At 40.0% G+C, this 21,161-nt stretch overlaps 3 protein-coding genes across 3 annotated transcripts; 1 reads left to right on the top strand and 2 right to left on the bottom strand.

The window, feature by feature from the left end:
* Positions 1-6,763: 6,763 nt before the first annotated feature.
* Positions 6,764-12,000, bottom strand: PAAG_01766 (hypothetical protein; the record flags this gene model as incomplete). Its single annotated transcript, XM_015844442.1, has 3 exons — positions 6,764-10,377; positions 10,534-11,026; positions 11,083-12,000. 3 exons carry the CDS (start codon positions 11,998-12,000, stop codon positions 6,764-6,766), a joined length of 5,025 nt encoding a protein of 1,674 aa, XP_015701350.1.
* A 3,761-nt stretch (positions 12,001-15,761) lies between these two features.
* On the top strand, positions 15,762-18,418 carry PAAG_01764 (actin binding protein; the record flags this gene model as incomplete). Its single annotated transcript, XM_015844441.1, has 4 exons — positions 15,762-15,969; positions 16,035-16,222; positions 16,285-18,237; positions 18,335-18,418. 4 exons carry the CDS (start codon positions 15,762-15,764, stop codon positions 18,416-18,418), a joined length of 2,433 nt encoding a protein of 810 aa, XP_015701349.1.
* A 715-nt stretch (positions 18,419-19,133) lies between these two features.
* Positions 19,134-20,074, bottom strand: PAAG_01763 (hypothetical protein; the record flags this gene model as incomplete). The annotated part of the gene is made up of 3 exons (XM_015844440.1): positions 19,134-19,723; positions 19,807-19,835; positions 19,947-20,074. The coding sequence occupies 3 exons, from the start codon at positions 20,072-20,074 to the stop codon at positions 19,134-19,136; spliced, it is 747 nt and encodes a 248-aa protein (XP_015701348.1).
* Positions 20,075-21,161: the final 1,087 nt, after the last annotated feature.

Raw genomic sequence — 21,161 nt, 5'->3', positions numbered from 1 at the left:
CAGATCTCCTGCCTAGTCAGAGGCAAACTGACTGACAGCCACTCACTATAGAGATCCTGAAAGAACCTGAGTTTGAGATTGAGGAAATTCAGAGTGAATGAACCTATTAGAGGAAAAAACAATATCTTGTTAAATGAGTAGGTTGAGCTGAGTCTATATGGAATGACATGAGCCTCCTACAAGAAGTGAAGGCCTTGAATGCTTGAGAGGCCTCTCAACAGGCAAAATTAGATGTAAAGAGAGCTTTAAATAGTCATAAAGACCTGCAACAAAGAGGGAGAAGAGGGGTATTATAAGAGGTTGAACCTCTAGATTTGCTCTGACTGGCTGACTCAGCCTAGCCATTGTTCACATGTGCGCATGTGATCATGCTACGTGAGCTTGCTTAAGCTTGAGTTCTGATCTCATTCTTTTCTTCCCTTTCTCAAGCAATTCATCCTTGTTATATAAGAGGACTAGTCTCTAGTTCTTAGAGCTTAACCCTTTACAAAATCTTCTCCATTACTTCTTTATAAGCTTCTTATTTCACTCCTTTCAGTGTCTTTTAATTGGAACTACTCTTTTCCCAAATTCTCACTCATATTCACATCATTATCATTCAGTACCAGCTCAGGGATCACCTTAATTATCATGAGAATGACAGGGCGTCTGGGAGGTTTGAATGAGCAGCTTTTAATCATATAATCTTCAGCTTCACATCTCAAGCACAGGCCTTGCTCTCTTCATTGATTAACCTCTGTCTGATTTATCAATTTGATGTGATGAGTGCTTGAGGTCACAGCACCAGGAAAGAGATTCATCAGATCATCAATGGAAGCTTGAGACTGATTTCATCAATCAAGAACAGCATGATGAAGTAGAGAGTGTGAATTAGATGTTGTATGATCTGAAGAAGATCTGCTCTCACAATGTTTAGACCATTGCCTTAAAGTCTTAAGCTTATAGAGTTGATGATTAACTAATCTAAGCTCCTTGCAGTAATTCTTATAGAGAGACAGTTTTCTTACATTCATCATGCCTTCCCTCAGCTCCATGCTTAGAATGGATTTCAAATACTTCTTTTTAATGTGATCATCTCATCTGTGACCACCAGCTTCCAGCAGTAGCTGATTAAATTCAAGCAGAAAGTCAAAGATAATTCTTCTACTCTATCATAGATTGTTGAGCTTTTGCATAGCCTTTTTCTGTTGTGCAGAATCACTAAAGAACATATGTGTTTGCTTCAGTAAGCTCTCTATCATGAAGTTGATCTTGTCCTTATTATTCTCAACTCAGGGATAAACTTGAGCTACTGTCATTTCTTCCAGTCTTGAGTATACATACTAAGCACATTCCTCATTATTACCTAAAGCTTTCTCATTGATCTTAAGTTTTGATTGAAGCTTTAGCTCTCACTGAGAGTAGTGCTTCAGATTAGAATCATCATACTTCTCACAGTCTAGTAGCTTGATTTTTAGTCTTCTGACTGCAATAAGTGATTGTGAGTTCAATTGAGAGAGAGTTGATGTTGAAGTGTTCAAAGCTTGTCATAGATTAGCTATTTCAGCTTGCTGAGCTGTTATTAAATTTCTGTTTTCACACTGGACCTGTTTCTGCTGTTGGAGAAAGATCATTCATTGTTGTTCAAAGCTGCTGGGGGTATCCCTGCTCATTACTTCACATTGATTCATTTGTGTATTTGTTGTACAAGTCTGCTGCTTTATCTCATTCAGCTAGATGTTTTCAATGTTGCTCATTCATTTGTTAGCACAATTGCTAACCCAGTCTATTCATATACCAGTGCTATCACTGAACTTCATGATGCAGGATTTAAGGCTTTCAATAGTCTATCATATGTCAGCACATTTGCTGAGCTTCATGATATAGGATTAAGACTTTCAGTGATCTATCAATGAAAGAAGTGAAGCAATTTGTAATGTAAAGGGTTAAGCTCTAAGAACTAGAGGCTAGTCCTCCTATATAACAAGGATAAATTGCTTGAGAAAGGGAAGAAAAGAATGAGATGAGAACATGAGCTTAAGCAAGCTCGCATAGCATGATCATGTGCGCACATGCAAATGATGGCTAGGCTGAGTCAGCCAGCCAGAGCAAATCTAGGGGTTCAACCCCTTATATCTATAAATAAAGATCATACTCTTTGATCTAAGCAATAACTCAGTAATTTTTTAGTGCTTTATGAATACTATCTTCTTCAACTACTTGAATCAGTTCATGACTGCTTTCATAAATGATCTGCTGATTTACAGTAAAATCTTAAGAGAATATAAGAAGCATATTAAGAAGATGTTGATCAGATTATGAAAAGCTAAACTATAGACAAGTATCTCAAAATGTGAGTTTCATGTTCAACAGATAAAATATTTAAGTTTTATTATCATTGATCAAAAAATCAAAATAAATTCAAAAAAAATAACAATAATATTACAATGAGCAGTATCTAATATATTTAAAGAAGTTTAATTCTTTTTGAGATTCTATAACTTCTATTAGTATTTTGTTAAGAAATACAGTCAGATTATGAGATCACTGTTTAAACTTATCTGAAAGAATTATTCTTTCAAGTGAAATGAAATCTATCAATATATTTTTGATCAAATGAAGAGAGCTCTGTCTGAAGTCTCAGTACTTTATCATTACAACTTAAATTAAGAAATATGAGTGAAGATAAATATATTAGATAATACTATAGTTGATGTTCTATCTCAGCTGTGTAAGAATGAATAGTAATATTTCATTATCTTCTACTTAGCTTCTATGAATAAAGCAGAAAAAAACTATAAAATTCATAATAAAAAGATGCTAGCAATTATGAGAGCATTGACAGAATGACAAGCTAAGCTGAAAGATCTTTAGAGAATAGAAAGATTCAAGATTCTGACTGATTATCAGATTTTCAAGTACTTTATAACAACTAAGAATCTCAATATTTGATAAATATAATAAGCAGAGTTCCTCTTTTAATTCTACTTTCTAATTCATTATTAGCCTGAGTATTAGAATATAGTAGCAGATATGCTGAGTTAATCAAAAGTTCAAAATAATAATAATAATACTTAGATGCAACTGTTTCTCAAGTTACAGAGATTAAATCTCAAGATCATTAAGAAATTTATTAAGGTCAAAGGTTTAGATAAAAATAAGTATATTCTTGATAAAGTCAAGACAAGAAACAAAGAGATAGAATTACTAAGATCATGATGTGAAAAAGCATAAAAAGAACAATACTGAGAACTGATAGATGAACTTTTGTGTTTTGAAAAATGTTTAGTGATATCAATTAAGAAAGATTTTACTCTTCAGATGTATCTTCTAAAGAAGATTTATTAATAGTTATCAACAATGTATTCTGAGAAGAGAAAGCTATACTCACTAGTGAAAATGAGATATTACTGAAATGATTAAATCAAGAATATCAATCAGTATATAAAAAATTACTTAATATGCTAATGAATGAAAATCTTTTGTGATAGAACTTTAAAGCTGCTGAAGCTATTATTAATTTCAAACAGAGTCTGACAACATATTTCTATGAACTTGATAAATAATTCTATGATAAAAAGAGATCATGATATAATATTGATAATTGTCTATCAACTAAATAAGAAGTATATATATATTCTCATCACAAGAAAGATAGATGTTAAAAAGCTGATAAGACTGTTCTTGAAGTACTACTATAAGTACTATGAAATATCAGACTCAATTATATCAAACTGGGAATCACAATTCATCTTAAACTTCTGAAGTAAGTTCATCAGACAATTGAGAGTTAAACTGAAGCTATTATCAGCTCATCATACATAAATAGATAATCAGACTGAGATTATCAATTAATATTTGATGATCAAGCTTTATTTATATATAAACTACTATTATAACAACTGAGATGAGTGATTATCAATGATGAATCATATGACTAAAGTTTTGATGAATGAATTAACTGAGATGACACTCTTTCAAACTGCTTATGAATATAAATCTCAAATGTTCTTTGATTGGAAGTCACTATCAAGAATGCTATCTAGAGAAAAAAAGTTTAAATAAGAAGATGCTCAGCAGCATATTATTCAAATGAAGAAGATCTAAAAGCAAGTAGCTGATAATATGAAAAAGATATAGGAGATTATGAAATTATAGATTAACAAGCACTGTTAGAAATCAAACTTTGAGATAGAAGATAAAGTATTTCTGTCACTCGAGAACTATAGAATTTAATACTCCAGCAGAAAGTTCACAGAGCAAAATAAAAATCTCTTTGAGATAATTAAGAGAGTTAACAATAGCTATAGACTAAGACTACTAAATAGTATAAAGATTCACTCAATATTCTTCTCTGATAAACTACAGAAAGCTGTGAATGATCTTCTACTGAAACAACTAAATAAGATATTAGAACTGGTCAAAATATAGAATAAAAATGAGTAAGAAGTTAAAAATGTTCTAGCAAGCTAAGTTTCTCATGAGAAGCTTCAATATCAAGTAAAATAGCTAGAATTTGATAATGATTTAACATAATATTTAACATAAAATCTAAAAGAATCTCTGTAACTGATTTGAGAGTTTCATGCTACAAATTTAATAAAAGTAGAGCTCTCAAAGCAATTAAGTAAATAACTGAAGACTTGAAAAGAGAATGACTATTTAGCAGATAAAGTGAATAATAATCTACCAGCATAAGAGCATATTTAGACTTCAAAAGAAAATAATGTGATTATATAAAATGAGCTCTGTAGTCTTTTTAACAATATAAAATCAAAATGAACAGTAATTGCAACTGTCTAGACATTAACATAGTAACTAACCTCACAATTACCCTATATACAAATAACATGTAAATGTGGCAATCATATGGCAACTGTATTAAGAAAAGGACTATATAAATAGAGCTTTCTTCAAACCTATATTTTAGAAATTATCTTAGTATTCACTCAGATAGCTTATCTAGTTAGCAATCAAACATCTATTTATCTGCATCTAAATTGAAGCTGTGATAGTTTCTACTTACTCATACATCTCATGTTCTTCAGCTATTGAATTTTGAAGTTTTTTCACTCATAAAAAGCTACTATAAAACTGAGATCATTGTATTAAACTACCTGAATAATGCAGCTTCTGTAAAGAAAAGAAGATTTATATAAATCTATGATCAAGTATATTTAAAAGCCTTAAAATGTTATAATATATATAGAGAATGAAAAGTAGCTGATATAATATCATTTAATTCTTTTAAGAAATTAGATTTCTCTTAGATTTGAGATCAAAGTCAATCTAACTCTATACTAATGATATCTATAATTTCTCTATCTTCTGAACTGCAAGATTCCTTGCTTACAACTCTCTGAGATTCTAAACATATATATAATACTCTGCAGCAGTTAATTAAGAAGGAAATTCTTACAATAAAGCAGTAGGTTTTTTTTTTGCAATGCTAGCAAGGTGATTGATAAGTTGAATACTCTATAAGATGTTAGCTAGTCTACCAATTTTAAACTCTCTAATCAACTAGAGACTCTACAGCAGTCAAAAATCAAAAAGAAGGTAGAAGTTGATTCAAATACTCAGTTTATCAATATAGTAAAGATTTAGAAGGCTCAAGAGGAAGCTACTGCTCTAGAGGCCAGAAAATAACTACAGGAGTCAGAAATTGAGGCTAAAATAGCAGCAGTAGCAGCTTTAGCAGCAGGCCTCAAAGCCTGCATGTTTGAATGATAATTAGATTGAATTTGTAGTTAAAATATTTACTCAAATAGGAAAGAGGGTTGCTTTGGATAGAATAGTTGAAAAAGAATCTGATTGAAATATAAACTAACTAGCTTAGCATTATAGAAAATATGGTCCCAGATTACCACTCTGCGTCATATCATTTAATATATTCACTCTAAAGATGTAAATTCAACTTTGAGTCTGATACAAGTTAGAGTTGAAAACAATAACGTAAGTCTAACATTACAGATAGCGTCAGAGTATATAAAGCTTAGAAATATGATAAGAGGCAGAAGCGGCAAATCAACAAGCAGAGAAAAACAGAAGAGACAGTGGGGATCCAGTCACATCAGAGTCATACAATCAGAAAGAAAACGATAATTTTTTTTGAAAAAAAAATATATATAGAAATAAAACATGCCGATGGGACGAGCGAGGACCCAATAATTGAAAACTTTGTGTCCAAAAAACTGGAACCATCCTTTTGTTGCATCCACCGAGTTGTCGTGGCTGTAGCTCGGAAGAAGAAAAGGACGAAATAGAAATCTGGGGATTTCCGTTCGAAGAGATACTAAGAAACAGAAACTTTGAAATAAGATACGTGAAAGGATGAATTACAGCGAAACGCTGACTTAGACATAAGGTAAGCAGAATCTGGAGATACTGGCAGAAATCAAAAGCCAAGCAAATAAGAGTTTGCACCGTGTGGTATTCTTCCAGAGACGACAGTGGAAAAGCTAATACAGAGGCCAGAAAATTGCAGGGGAAAAATATAAATAAAGATGAAGAAAAATAAGAAGGGTTCTCCCGAATGGATGAGAGAAAACAACAATGGAATAGAAGCTTTTGCAGAATTAGAAGTGAGTTCTGCAGCAATTTACTGACAGAGAGGGAAGTTTTAAAAATGAAATGGCATGACAGATGTGTTAACACGCTGTAATGTGATGTTAACCTCTGGAATCCTCCCCTCTTTTAAAGTTAACACGGAGATAACACCATGGACATGCTAGAAGAAGAAAATAAAACAGGGTCACCAAAAGGCTCAACTAAAGCCACCATGTTAACGATAACGGGAATGTCTAGGGGCTGTACCGCTGACGCCGTGTATATTTCCAGAAACACTATCACCAGGGTAATTCTGGCAGTGGGGTTCTAAAGGGGGTTGACGTGCGTAGTCTATTTCATAGTCGATATATTCCCTCGGTGCCCCTCGCTGGATGGGGCGTTCTACGTAATAGCCACCGGGGTTTTGCTGCTCGCGTGGGCCAACTCTGACAGGAACGTATTCGACGGCACCATCGTAAGGTGGTTCCCCATATCTCGGTTCCTCCACATACTGATACGTACCACGAGACGGAAGACGAGTGAAGCCGACGGCTTGGTCTGTCAGACCCCTATCATGATATGGGTCTGGCGAGTGCGCAGCGTAGACTGGGCGTTGTCGAACTCGAGGTGGCATGGGGCTGCGTTCGCGGTAGTACGTCGGTTCAATGGGGAGAAGATCACAGAGCGTCGGAGAACGGGAACGTGGTCGGTGAGAGCCATGTCTTTGTGCCTCATATCTATCAAACCTGCTGTGAGGACGCCTTGCTTGGTGCTCAGGTTGATGCCGAGTTTCTGAGAAACCCATGTTCTTTCTTCCTCGGTGGTTATCGGTGGATTCTGGTGATACCTCCTCACCATGTCTGGAAGACGCATACTGGTCATGTTTCGAGTCGAAGTCCCGGAACCATCCAACTACGGGGCTTTTGGGTCGGTTCCAGCCTCCATGTTGTTTGCTATGCGTAGGGGTTCCAGAAACACTGCTTTCGGCTGTGCCACCGGTAGCTCCTTCAGCACGCCAACGCCGGTCATCATGCTCTGGCGCATCAAGCCATCTCCCCTTAGTAGAGTCACCAGCTTTACGCTGTGGCCCCCGAGACGTCATTATCTTGAATTCTTCAGATTCTTGACCAGGCACGAAATTACTCAAGAAACGTTCCGCAGCCGTCATTTCTTCAGCTGGGGCAGGTTGTGCTGGAGGGAGATGTTCCTGTGCGTGACTTCCTTCCTCCACTTCACCATCCTCCGAAACGTTCCTCATGGGAGTCCTATTTTTCTTGGATTCATTTGGCAGTTCCGCAGCTATGGAACCGGTCACAACGGATTGGGGATAGTCAGATTTAGACAGGCGGCCCCTGTATTGTGAAGGGAGCTGTGATGGTTGTCTGGATGAATGATGACGGTGGTCATCGTATGGATAACCCTTAGTTTGGTCAGCATCACTAGGCTGCTCTCTGGCTGGCTTCGAGATAGGCGAACTACGATTGCCATGGGTTGCATCCTGATCCCGTATATTGTGAGATCTATCCTTGATAGGGACTGTGGAAGTGTGACTTTGCCTTGGACGTCGAAGATCAATTCGATCATATTGGTTTCTGACTGGTTCAATGAAGGCTGGTCTATGGGGATCATATTCATCGTCCATGGGTGGATCTGGGCCTTTATTGATATCCGTGGCAGGTGATTCAACAAATCTCGGGAAATCATCAACCGCAACTTCAACATGATGATTTGGACTTCGCAAAGTGGCCTTCATATCGGTTGGCCTCTGTTCTGCAAATTTAGAACGTCTATTATTGCGGTGGCTGCGATGGACGTGTTTGGTGTCACGGGACTCCGGCGGCTTTCTATCACTCAGGTTTGAAAGTGGGGTGTGGTTGGCCGACGGGGGAGAGGGGAATACCCAAGGGAAAGCAGCTGACACTAACTGTAGTTTGACATCATCCATCCCGGGAGACTCAACCAATTCTAAAACTTTCGCATTGTTCGGCAGTACTAACATATCACGTTGCCATTCCAGCCTCGACGGTTCAGATCCTGGATGCGGGGTCGATTTGTTGCGGTCGACATGCATTGATTGGAAATGGCTAACTAGAGCAGGTAGAGTATAGATTTTGCGATCGGCTCTACTCGCGTCTTGGTGGTGCAGACGTCCAGAACCTTCAGCCTCACTGCAGGTTCTGCATACCAGGCCGCTAAGATTCCTTATGGGTTTCATTTGAGCATGGTTGTTCAAACCATCAGCAAAGAGTGTCAAAGGCGGTTCATTACCGAACCGTTCTATAAACCGAGATATAACATGGTGAATTACGACTTGAGCCCGGACATTATGTGGCAGGTCCTTGATACCAGATGTTCCATTCCAAATGCTGCGCGCATTTTTGGCTATGTCATCGAGTTGGGCTTGGTAGACGCCAAACGCCTGGCTATTGGGATTCGAACTATTCCCCGGAGCTCCACCCCGTCTTGGTGGATGCGGGTTACTGGAATACGGTGCAGCATAAGGTGGCTGGCCACACGCTGGTGGTGGGTATGGGGGAGGTGGGTATGGTTGAGAAGCCCTTGAATCAGTTGGGGGCGGGTAAGGTGGTGGATAAGCCTGCCCAGGAAATGGTGAACCATACACTGGATTCGGAGGATGGGGTGGCCTATAGGGCTCGTAGCCTCCACCAGGAGCATAGCCTGGCTGAGGTGCTGGATAGACAAAATTTGTTTGCTGTTTGGGGTAAAACGGGGAGGCGGGTGATGGTGGTCGATAGGGACCTGAGCCATACGCGTACGGAGTCCCAAATGGAGTGCGATTATAAGGTCCAGGCGAAGGTTGTGGATACGCGGGAGCTCCGTCTGGTGGATGATGGTGCACTTGGTCTGGGCCGGGCATAAACATCGGGCCATGGGACGGGTTTGGATAGCCAATGTGTCCCATGGTCGGACGGGGCATTGCAAAGAAAAGAGCCTTTGCAGCATTAGGATTAGGGTGGAAAGGAGAATGTTCCGGCCATTCAGCACGCCAGTGAACGACGACACTGCCCAAACTAAGAACATTAGTGTGCTTTGCAGCATAATGCTGGATTACGCCCTCGAATCCATAAAATTTAGTATTGCCTTCGCAGCCACTGCCATTGCAGAGGAAAAGCTCCTTTTGAAACTGTTCTGTCAGTGGTTTGATCTTGGTATCAAAAATGAACTTCATATTTTCAAGGATAAGTTTGCGGGTGGGCGGTACGCCGGGGGCATCCTCAGGGATAGGTTTGCCGGTGTTACGGGCCAGGGCGACCTCTTGCGCCAGGTCCCTGTAGAACTTATCCTTGACGTAAATAAGCACATCAGCAGCAAATTTTGGGCTTTTTTCTTTGGTGACAATTTCGCCGCCGCGCCATCCTTCACGGATTATTTCGTCTGCATACAATGCCATGCGATCTCGGACAGGTTTCTGTGCCTCATCCCATTCTCTGTCTAGCTGCTCTTTGGCTTCTCTATATTGTGCGTCTTGCTGTCGACGCTCCTCAGACCTGGCTTGGAGAAATTGGTCATGTTTTACCTTATCTTGTTCTCGACGCTCTGCAGCATCGCGTTGTGACAATAAGCGAGGCTTCAAAATGGCCCAGTCACGGTCAGTAAAAGGATGTGGAATTTGAATGGCAGCCAAAAACGAATCCATATGGCTCAGAACAGCAGGTGTCAAAGGTGGTACAAGATCTAAACAGCGCCGCTCTATTTCGGCTTTGCGACTTGCCTTTGCCTCATTGACTTCTCGGAGGCTACGTTCCGTCCGTGGGTGATGCGCCGAGTTTGAGGACGATAAAGGTTGACTTGAATCAGGACTCATTGGGCGTGGGGGAAGTTTAGAACCTGGATGTTGAGAATTAGTTAGTAAACCTTTCATATGTTGATAGGCTGAAATAGTTCTGAAATTGAAGCAAGGGGGAAAAGCTTGAAAGGGCACATAGGAAATCAACTTCACTAAGATCAAATTTTCATGTCAGGTGCAGGCCCCGTAATGCTTACCAGAAGTATGTGAAAGAGTAGTGGGACTGCTCTGGCCGTTGATAGATTTGTCATTGGTGAGTGGAGTAGATTGTCCAGAATACCCAGTAGTCATGTCTATAGGTTGATTTCTCACACCGAAATCCAGGGAAGAGGGCGGCAAAGGGGCTTCGCTGTGATGGATTCGAGCAAGCCGAATGGATCGAAGACCACCTGATGCTTCCCATTGTTCTAAGCGAGCAGCATCAGCAAGCTTGTCCTTGCCATTGCCTTCAAGGCCCTTGATCCACTCCTCAGTTGCGGCAGGGCCAAGCGATTTAACGTCCTCAAATTTACGCCTCATGTCATCGACATGGGGTTTGTAAAAGTATTTAGTCAGGATCATGTCAGTTGGCGGTTGATTGTTGCGCAAAGTTACTGAGGAAGCAAAATGCATTGACGGGGTAAAAAACGCAAAGGGAAGAGATGGAATTAGTATGGATGGCAGAAGTGAAGAGAATAAAAGATCCATTTCCTAATACCGTGTTAGTGGAAATATCAAATAAAACGTTTGGGAGGGAGTAGATGAACCTTTTCAGATTTGGACTTGATACATTCACCACAAGCTCGAATCCCGAAAGGCCAAATAATACGAACTCCACCAAGACCTGGCCCGGCTTCCCATATTGTATTATCGGTTAAGGATGAACTGGAACTGGACTTTCCACAGAACTGACAAGTATTTCCATAGACAAGTCTCCACATTTCCAACTCCGTCAGGAAAGACAGCGGGCGTGGCATTCCCGGATAAAAGGCTCTCCGAGAAACAGACCAGATGGAATTAGGGATAAGATACTTTAACGCTCCCGACGTTTGAGGAAAATCGGGCAACTCCGACTCACTTGGAGTGAGAAGGGACTTGAAGGCCTTGTTCACGCATAAAACGCGACCTAATGAGGTAGGCGGAAGAAATGTGAAGATATGCTGCCATACTTCTCCCGGTAATAGAGATCCATCGAAAGGAGTGGCTGACTGTACATGGCTCTTCCCTGAGGGAAGAACGCATGACCCATTGAGATGGTTGGATTTTACACGTTTGTTGCCATCCTGAGAAAATGTAGTTGAATGTGACTCACGAACGGGTTCCATTCTAGGAGTGTCGTCACGTCTGGCAAGACTTTCCATAGAGTATTGGTTGCTGGAGTCCATGGACATTTGAAGGTCATTTGTCGACCGCTTCCGTTTCAGCATTGGAGTATGATTTTGATTGCCGCGTTCATCAAGAAAGTTGGGGGCCACTGCAATATTCGTGGCTTTGGTGTTAGACACATGATTAATTGCCACATCGGGATCCGTAGAGTGATGTTGCTGAAAGCTATCGGAAGCATTTAAATCATTTGTTGAGCCTCTAGGCTGATAAGTCGAATGGCCTTGCTCCATGGCAGCACCGTCTGTGTAAGGATTAAATGACGACCCGGTACTGCTGGGCGTGGATGTGATTTCTGACATAGATACCAAACACCTGCGGTACAGGTACGATTGGCATAAATGAAACGTGAAGAAGGATAAGAATAATCAAAATCCTAGGCAAATGAGTCCTCTGAACGGGGGAGAGGAGGCGTAGAAAGACAATGTGCTCACAGGTGAATCAAGCAGACACAACGAGAAATGTCCATTTAAAGTCACCAAGAGCTAAAAGAAAAGGATGACAGAAACCAATCCGAGTACGCGTCAGCCGGTCCAAGAACACTTGGATAGATCCCCTTTGGGAGAAGGTTGGCCAGAGACGAAAATATGAGAGAAAAAAATGAGTTGGCAAGCCAGGAACCGGTATCAAGGGAGCACCATCAAAGAGTTTAAGATCGAACGAAGCAATAGAAAACGGCACAAGAGCGCCTTACGGGATAGAATACAGTAGCCAGGAGATCACAGCTCGAGAGAGATGTGATTCTCTAGAAATACACAGAGAGGAAGATAAGAGCAACTTGTGAATTTATTGAAAGGCCTTGGAAAGGCGTACAGAAAGCGCGCGAAAGCGCGCAAAGAGTAATGTTGCAGCAATAACACAGAAATGTAGCTAACAGCCACGCTACACTTGGGGATAAGGCTAACAGATAATAAGAGGTGATGGAAAATGTGTTGTTGGGGTGGACGCGATGCGTTGTTGTCGATGGAGATTGGAAACGGAATGGTGATGGAGAGGCTGAAAAATTTTCCCAAAATAGTTTAGTGCGGGCGGGGTGAAGTCCAACCACGCTTCACTTTTGCAGCCAATCAGAAGCCGCAAGAAACTTCAGGCACGTGGCTTGGGTATTAAGCCGTCAAGACCCCTGGAAAATCCCAACTGCGATGGTAGCAAAAGCTCTTGTATACGTGTAAAGGTAGGATGGTTAAGAAGAAAAGACCATGCTAACTATGAAGTGGATGAGTAAAGGAAGATATATAACAAATACCCGCAGCAGGGTGCACAACAGCCTGGCGGAATACTAACTGTAGCACGATGCCTGGAATATTTCTTTAGAATAACTTGAAGCAAATTACAAAATACTTTTGAAGAAATGTCAATTTAGTTTATCATTAGCACTTTAGCACTTATAATGTCCATACAATTCATTGACATAAAAAGTAGTCTTCTTAGTTTTATGTACTTTATTTATTCTTAAATAAATTATCAAGGTGAATAATAGCCTGCTGATAACTACAATAGTTATTATAATAATTTCTTACTGAAGTAAACAACTTTATTAATTGAACAGTTAAATTTAATTATCTCAACTAGTTGAATTTCAATTTAAATTATCTATATTTAGCAACTTTTTAATATTTTCAAATAAATAATACTAGATTTATAATATTAGCTATTTTAAATTTTTGAAAATTATAATTATTATATTATAATAAAATTTATAATTATATTAAAATTAAAAATTATAAATTTAAAAAATTAATTATAAATTAATTAATAAATTTAATTATTATTATAATAAAATTTTAAATTTTACTTTTTATTAGATTTTATATATTAAATTTTATATATATATTTTTTATTAAAATTTTTTTATAAATAATAAATTTTATAAATAAGCTAATAAATAATTTAATATATTTAAAATATTAAAAATATTAAGTTTTTATTAATAATTAAAGATAATAATATTATTATTAAAATATATAATTAAAAAATAAATTTTAATAAATTTTTTTTAAATTTAATAATTTAAACTCTACTTTGATAATTTTTATAAAAATCTTTTTATATATAAATAAGTAAAGAAAAAAATAATTTTTATTAATATAATTATTTTTTATAATTATTAAATTTTATAGTTAAATAATTACTAATAATTATTAAAAATAAATTATTATTTTTATATTTATTAAATAATTTTTAAATTAATTTATATTTATTATATTAATAATTTAATTATTAATATATATAATACTTTTTTAATTTTAAGAAAAAACTAATTTTTTTAAAAATAATTAGATATAATTTCTTATTATATTTAACTATAATGATGACTTTAAAGATAATATAAAATCTTATTATAAAATTAATATTATTAAAGTTTTAAATATTAATTTAATAAATGTTATATTTTTGAATAATTTTATATATCATCTTTAATTACTATTTTATAATCTTTGAATTCTTCTATTTCATCTGTTAATAGAATATACAGCAATTATAATATGCATGTGTAGCGGGCTAGTCGCTGAGAACGGCCGACAACTAACGCGTGTGAAAACAAAAAGGAATCGTTAAAGGGAAAGGAAAGATAGATCATGTATGGATCAGGCTTCTTTTATATAGGGCAGGCTTCAGTAGTAAGGGGCTTTTTACGAGGATGATTGAGGCATTGCCTCGTGGTAGAGGCGCCGCCTCGGTAGTATACAGATAAAGTGGAGTTGCTACCTTGATAGCGCCACTCGATAACGCTGCATAGATCGCACGAAGGTCTAGGTGGTGGAGGCGCTGCTTTGATAGCGCCGCTCTAATAGCGCTGCTTCGATCGTACGAAGGTAGAACCTGAGTATCATGAGGGTTAGGGCACAACCCTTTATAGTATGTAATTGAGAATGCTGTTGAATAAATCTAGATATTTAGTTAACTTTAAAAATGATAATAGAATTAAAAGAACCATGCTTGAAGTAAAATATATATCATTTCATGCAGAAACTCTGATCAGATTGAAAAGTCTCACTTATCTGCATTCAGTAATTGCTTAAGAAGGATTTTCTCTTCAATCTCTGTCAATTTGTGATCATTTGTGTGTGTTTCTGGGTGTGATTTGATGCCAGCAAGCTGTTTGTGCAGAGTAGTTTCAGAAATCTCTTATATCTTTGCAGCTTTCATCATTGATATATATAATATATACATATATATTTTGATTTATATGCAACAATGGTCAACTGTATGTGAGATTCTTGAGATAAGAACATTTTGAATAAAAAACATGAAGAAATGATGTGTTGAAGATAGTTGAGTCGAATATTTGATAATTTTCAGAGAGAATCCGCCACACGGTGGTAGCTATCAGTGGGATGAAAGAACGTTGACTATTTGTTACGTGATGCGGTTAATCACATTATCCTCTTCAATCACTCAGCCACCAACGAGCTCTACTCGCTTTTCATTGGCCAGACTTGTTTGCACCGCCACGTTCAATTTGATGACTCATCGTAATTATGGCTTGGAAGTGTCCCAAGTGGTGAATTGACACAAGACAAACATAGGCGTTCAATTTTTGGATTTACACTTTTGGATTTACACCTACAGCTACTGCTGAGAATATAGAGATTTGCACGATTTGTTGACCTTCTGCCTCTTGTCGTCCCTTTTCTCTTCATATCTGACATTTAGCTGCGAATTTCTACCGCGTTTCTTTACCGCCACGGTCTAGTTAAAAGAGCCACAATTAGGCATTCCTTGTTCAATCCTTTTACTCGATCCGAAGTGAAAACCACCCCTCTCATTCTCGAACTTATATCCACGCTGTTGAAGAGCAGATACTATTGGATTGCTTGACTGGTATTCTGATGTACCGGCGGTTTACCAGTCCCTTTATTACATCATTTATTATACACTCCGTCTAGGCAAACTTATAAGTATGCATATCTCCTAATTACACCCCGAAGGCCCGGGACATTGGCTGACATGCTATCATTACCTTGACGACAGGCTACCAATTCATCACGGTTTGCGTTGATCGCTGCTCGGTCACCTTGAGTCTACCCATTACATTAACGCCTCCTTCAACTTCCACACCATGGCTACTTTAAACTTGTCCACTAATGGACCAACCATCTCGAAAAGTTATTGGGCTGTGGTTGAAGCCTCAGTTCCAACGGGACCTGCCGCTGCCTCGCCAACATATGGACAGTGGGCCATATTTGCCGTATCCACACCTCTAGTCAATGCATTTCAACAAAATAATGCAGGGAAGGAAAGCGTCTTGAAGGTCCAGAGCAGCGGAGGTTTGTTTCTGTCATTGCGGCCCATATCAAAGTGAACGATCCTGATTGCTAACAGATTCTAATAGAGGGAGAACTAGAAGACCTTATTGAGGATTTCTCTGATGGAAAAATACAATTCGCCTACGTGAAGGTCAAAGATCCAAATACCGGACTTCCTAAAAACGTTCTTATTGGCTGGTGTGGTGAGGGAGTCCCAGAAAGAACAAAGGGATACTTTACAAGTCATCTAGCTGCCGTGTCTAAGGTTTTACATGTGCGAACTGTCATCCATCGTTCCCTCGTTTCTATGGTTTTTGTTTGTTAATTGATATCCAGGGATACCATGTCCAAATTACCGCTCGATCGGATCGTGATCTAACCCCAGAAGGTATTGTACAGAAAGTTGCAGATTCATCTGGTGCAAAGTACTCCGTAGGAGATTCTCTAGCAACCTTCAGCGCTGCCTCCAAACAACTTGTCGCATCCAAACCAGTTTTTAACCCCGCAAGGACCGGTTCAAACTTCAAGCCCCTGGGCGCAACTCACCCTACGGGTTCACACGGAGAGCAGAGGGTAGATGATGATGGATGGGGAGAAGATGCGCCACCGGTTACAAGAACGCAACTCGAGAAGGTCAAACCGGCATATCAGCCAACCAAGGTTAACATGCAGGAGCTCACGTCCCAGAAATCGCACACATCAAATATCGCTCCTCGTTCTGTGGAGGATAATTCTTCATGCGACATCGTAAAAGGTGGTTATCAACCAATTGGAAAAGTTGACATCGCTGCCATTCGTCGCCAGGCGCGTGAGTCCGGTCAGTCTCAAGATGATCGTCCCGAACCAGTGAAAGGAGCATACGAACCCGTCGGAAAGGTGGATATTGCTGCGATTCGAGCCAGGGCGCAGGGCCAATCTGAAGGGCCACGGGCGCCAGCAAAACTTACACCTCCAGTAGTCACGGGAGATTCCACTGGTAGTGAGGAACGGAGAAGCATCGCTGAACGGTCTGCTGCATTCTCTTCCGGGGTCAGGTTAACAAGTCTTCCCAAACCAAAAGTTGCCAATAGATTTACAGGCGGTTCCGCTTTCACTGGTACCAAGGCTCCAATTCCCGGTGGATTCGAGGCAACTCCAACCGCGAACGCTACTACCGTGTCAGGTGCAAGTCGAACATTTGCGGATCAAGGAGGTAAGACACCAGCTCAACTGTGGGCTGAAAATAAAGCACGGGAGAGGGGTGGTGTAGTGGAGAGTCCGTCTCCGTCCTCAGGCATTCAACGGCCACTGCAAAACCAGTCCAGCGGCGGAGGTGGATGGAAAAGTTCTTACGCTGGCAAATCTTGGGAACCGGTTAAAACTACACACACGGGTAGCGGTGGTATAGCTCATCAACATTCGGGTAGCGAACATGGGAGAACCAGAACTCCCCAAAACCCCGAAGAAGAACTAGAGGATGTCCCACGTGGAGGTGTGGGTTTCATCCGGGATCGATTCGTGAATGCCCCTCCAATGGGCGCTGCCGCACCAGAGTTCCCCTACGAGCGTTCTGCACCGTCCCCGCCCGCCTTAGATACCACCAGTAAGCCAAGTGCAGCTCGCGGCGTACCTAATCCTGGACCGCCACTCCGACCCACTGAACCTGACGAACCACACGAAGATCAACACCAGGAAGTACCCACCCCGCCCCAGCAACCACGCTCCCCAACTCCAGAATCTCCCGCCTTTGCTCAACCAAGCTCTCCCATTCGAATTGCTCTGCCAGTAGGTATGGGATCCGCAAATGAGAAGGTGGCCGATGCACACGAGGAGCAGTATTCTCCCCCAACCGCTCTACCGATCCGCTCGCTTGAGCAGCAAGTTCCACACGAAGAAGATCTGGACGATGAACGTATTCACGACGAAGCCCGCGCCGTCGCCCAAGCTTCTGCATCCGAACATCATCGCGAACCAGAAACCAAATCTGGTCCTTCTGTTCGCGCCCTAGTCGTTTATGATTACGAGAAAACGGAGGATAATGAAATTGACCTGCGTGAGGGCGAATATGTCATGGAGATCGACATGGTGAGTGATGACTGGTGGATGGGTATCAATGCCCGTGGGGAGCGTGGACTGTTCCCTCAAAACTATGTCGAGGTCTCCTCGACACCGAATCAACTGGCGCCAGCATCGGGATCCGGCCCTGCGCATCCACCCGCCACTGGGCGGACGGCAACTGCACAGTATGACTACGAAGCTGCTGAGGATAATGAACTCGGATTCCCTGAAGGAGCGACGATCACAAATATTGTAGGTTTTTTGGTTCTTTTCTTTTGTCGATGCATAATCCGTCGTCTCTCTGGCCCGTTCAATGTCGCATCGACTAACCTGTTACTCCCCACTGTAGGAATTCCCCGACGAGGACTGGTGGCATGGCGAATACAATGGCCAAAGCGGCCTCTTCCCATCTAACTATGTTGAATTGAATTGATTCTGAAATTCCTTAAAGCGCTATGAAAGTATCTTATGCATCGAAGATCCAGGCTGCAACCGTTTAATTATTAGTGTGAAATAATGGTATTCATTGCCTTTTTTCTTTTTTCTTTTTCTCTTTTATTCTTCAACTGCCTCGTGTGCTCGTTTCTCTTTTCCTTTCACTTTGGCATTTCGTCGAGTTCACTTCAAAATTGCCCTTTTGATTTTATAAAGACTGATGGTGACTGTATCATTCCAACTGCCTTTTTTGTGGAGGATAGGCGAAGTCCAAAAAAAGTTACCAACCTTCCCATGTGACCTAATTACGTTCACCGAGTATTCTGAGCCGGCTATGTAGCAAGCAAATATATGAGCATTTCTTGAAACTTGCAGGGTGAACTATTTTTGAATATGTTTTCAGGAGCCGCGTCATCGACAATTTATGAACCAGTAAATTATTTTCGTTGATTAGCTACACATCTAGTTCCTTCTTGCTCTAACAAAAACTAAACCAACTGAGCATGTCAGACGCCTGCGAAACAAATGGAGAGTAGATTGATTGACACCCTCCCCATCTTGGGTAGCCAACCCAACCCTCATCTCATACTTATTTAACTTGACCGGGGCCAGGTACAAATATTATAAGCCGATCCAATCCAATCCAATCTATCAATCCTCCCCCATTTTATCATCGTTCTGATTGGTATTTTATTTTGGCATCTCATACTCCATTACCATCCGCCGTTCTCCACCCAAAAAAAATTAGCCCCCACAACATGTAACCCATTTTCCGTCGCCCAATCCCGTACCCCATACCCGCGCTCACCATAGCCCCAATCCTTCCTATCCCTCGGCACAGTTACATTGTTCGCCGTAGACGAGTTGCCCTCTAACAACACGAAGACAAGGCGATGAGGATCAGTTCCATTGTGGGTCCATGGGGCAAGATATGGCACCAAGACTTCTGGGGTGAAGGTCCGTATGGGAGTAGGGGAGTAGTCATCGACATTGTGTTCTAATTCAAACGGATGGTATTCTGGAGAAAGTTCCATATTTGAGAGATTAGATACGATCCAGTGGCACATTTCGCTCCTGGAGCCGTCGTGGTTCCTTGAATCTGGGTCTGTGAGGGCGACGGTGTAGACATTTTCGGTTTGCAGGGCTGGCATCGGACTCATCGGGGGGCGGCTTAAGTGGTGGAATTCGAGGACTGGTGTTGTCCAGGTGTGGTTCGTCGTGACGTTATTCCCTAAACGTGTGGTGGTGTGGGTTGGAGGGTAGGCTATGTACAGAGTGAAAGTTGGATAAAAATCGTCGAGAACTGTATTTATGCGTCGTGTGGTGAGCTTTTGTTCAAGGGGAAAATGTCTGGGTAGGACTCGATATTTTCTGTTTGGAACTAACCTTCAGGAATTACATAGGATTTAACCAAGCTATAAGAGAGGGAGACGGTAATATCAGTTAGTTAAAGCCGTTATTATATGTGCGACAAGGGACTAGAGGCGCATTTGCAGCATATTCTCAACTTAGGTGTTTAAGCTCACGCATCACGGATTGGGGAGATCACTTGTATTCCATCATCCTGGATAGGTTGCTGAGGGTGACTGCTGAAGGTCAACTTGGCCAATGCAATTGAGCTCGTCACAATCAGAGAGAAAATGAATCTGACCATGCTGCAAGACTTTAATCTAGATAATATTGGCAAGATATATAATCAAAAGAGTGTAAGTGAGGTGCGAATACGACCCGAGAAATTTGTAGTGTAGAGAGTGGATATATGTAGCTGTTGATGTTAGTAATTCCAGCCTCATCAAGAGTCCTCGGGAAAACTGATTTAAATTGTTTATACAGTAGGACATTACTCTACGCCAAAGGTTTAAACTTGATAATCAGACCATTTGCAAGGTTCATTGTTGAAACCTGAAGCTGTATTTAGACGATTCCCGATGAGAGAGTTATATGATGTCATAGCCCCAGGTTGACGTAAGTGACAATGAATTGATGACCACCTGAACCGACGAAATAGTTCAATGTGCCCACCAAATCAAAGATCAAAGCTTCCAATTATGAAGGAAGGCTTCGTTTAGCCATTAGAGCCAAACTGAGCAATTTTCAAGCATGTGAGCAGCTGCCAGGATGTCTAAAATTGCTCTCTCAAGCTGATTCTGATGTGTTCACTCAAAAGTGTGGTTATTTAATGCATGTGGTTTTACTTTAAAAAAATGCATATTTTACCCTGCTACCTTCAGACTCACTACTCTGTTTTAGTAACAGGAATATTGAGCTCACAGTAGCTGAATTTCTCTTTTACATAGATGTAAATTATATTATTAGTAATAAAATACTGAACTAGTTACTTTCATATAGTGAACTAATAATAACGTTAACTAGTTAGTTAACTTAGTTAACTATATTTATATAACTTACTTATAATTAGATTTTTAACTAAATATATAATAGAAATTGAATTTTCATCTACGGCAATTGATATATCTTGGCAGTATTTAGACTGACGGGTAATTTCAGAGGCAAACTCTAATCGACGCTAAAACTGTTCTCGCATGTTGACATAAAAACACTATCTTGACCTGTAGGAGAAAAGAGATACGGGCAATGTAGATAGATGTATGAGTTTATAAGTACAAACTTTTTTATATGCTAATCTATATCTATAAAAAAAATAGCTAGCTAGGAGGAGCCGCTGCAGTACTTCATTTCTCTTCTCTTCATTGCAGTTAAATATATATGACTAAAAAATA

This window comes from Paracoccidioides lutzii (genome assembly GCF_000150705.2).
Source record: "Paracoccidioides lutzii Pb01 unplaced genomic scaffold supercont2.3, whole genome shotgun sequence".
Taxonomy (NCBI): domain Eukaryota; kingdom Fungi; phylum Ascomycota; class Eurotiomycetes; order Onygenales; family Ajellomycetaceae; genus Paracoccidioides; species Paracoccidioides lutzii.
The sequence above is the reverse complement of the archived record's forward strand: the minus strand, read 5'-3'. Positions and strand labels throughout refer to the sequence as shown.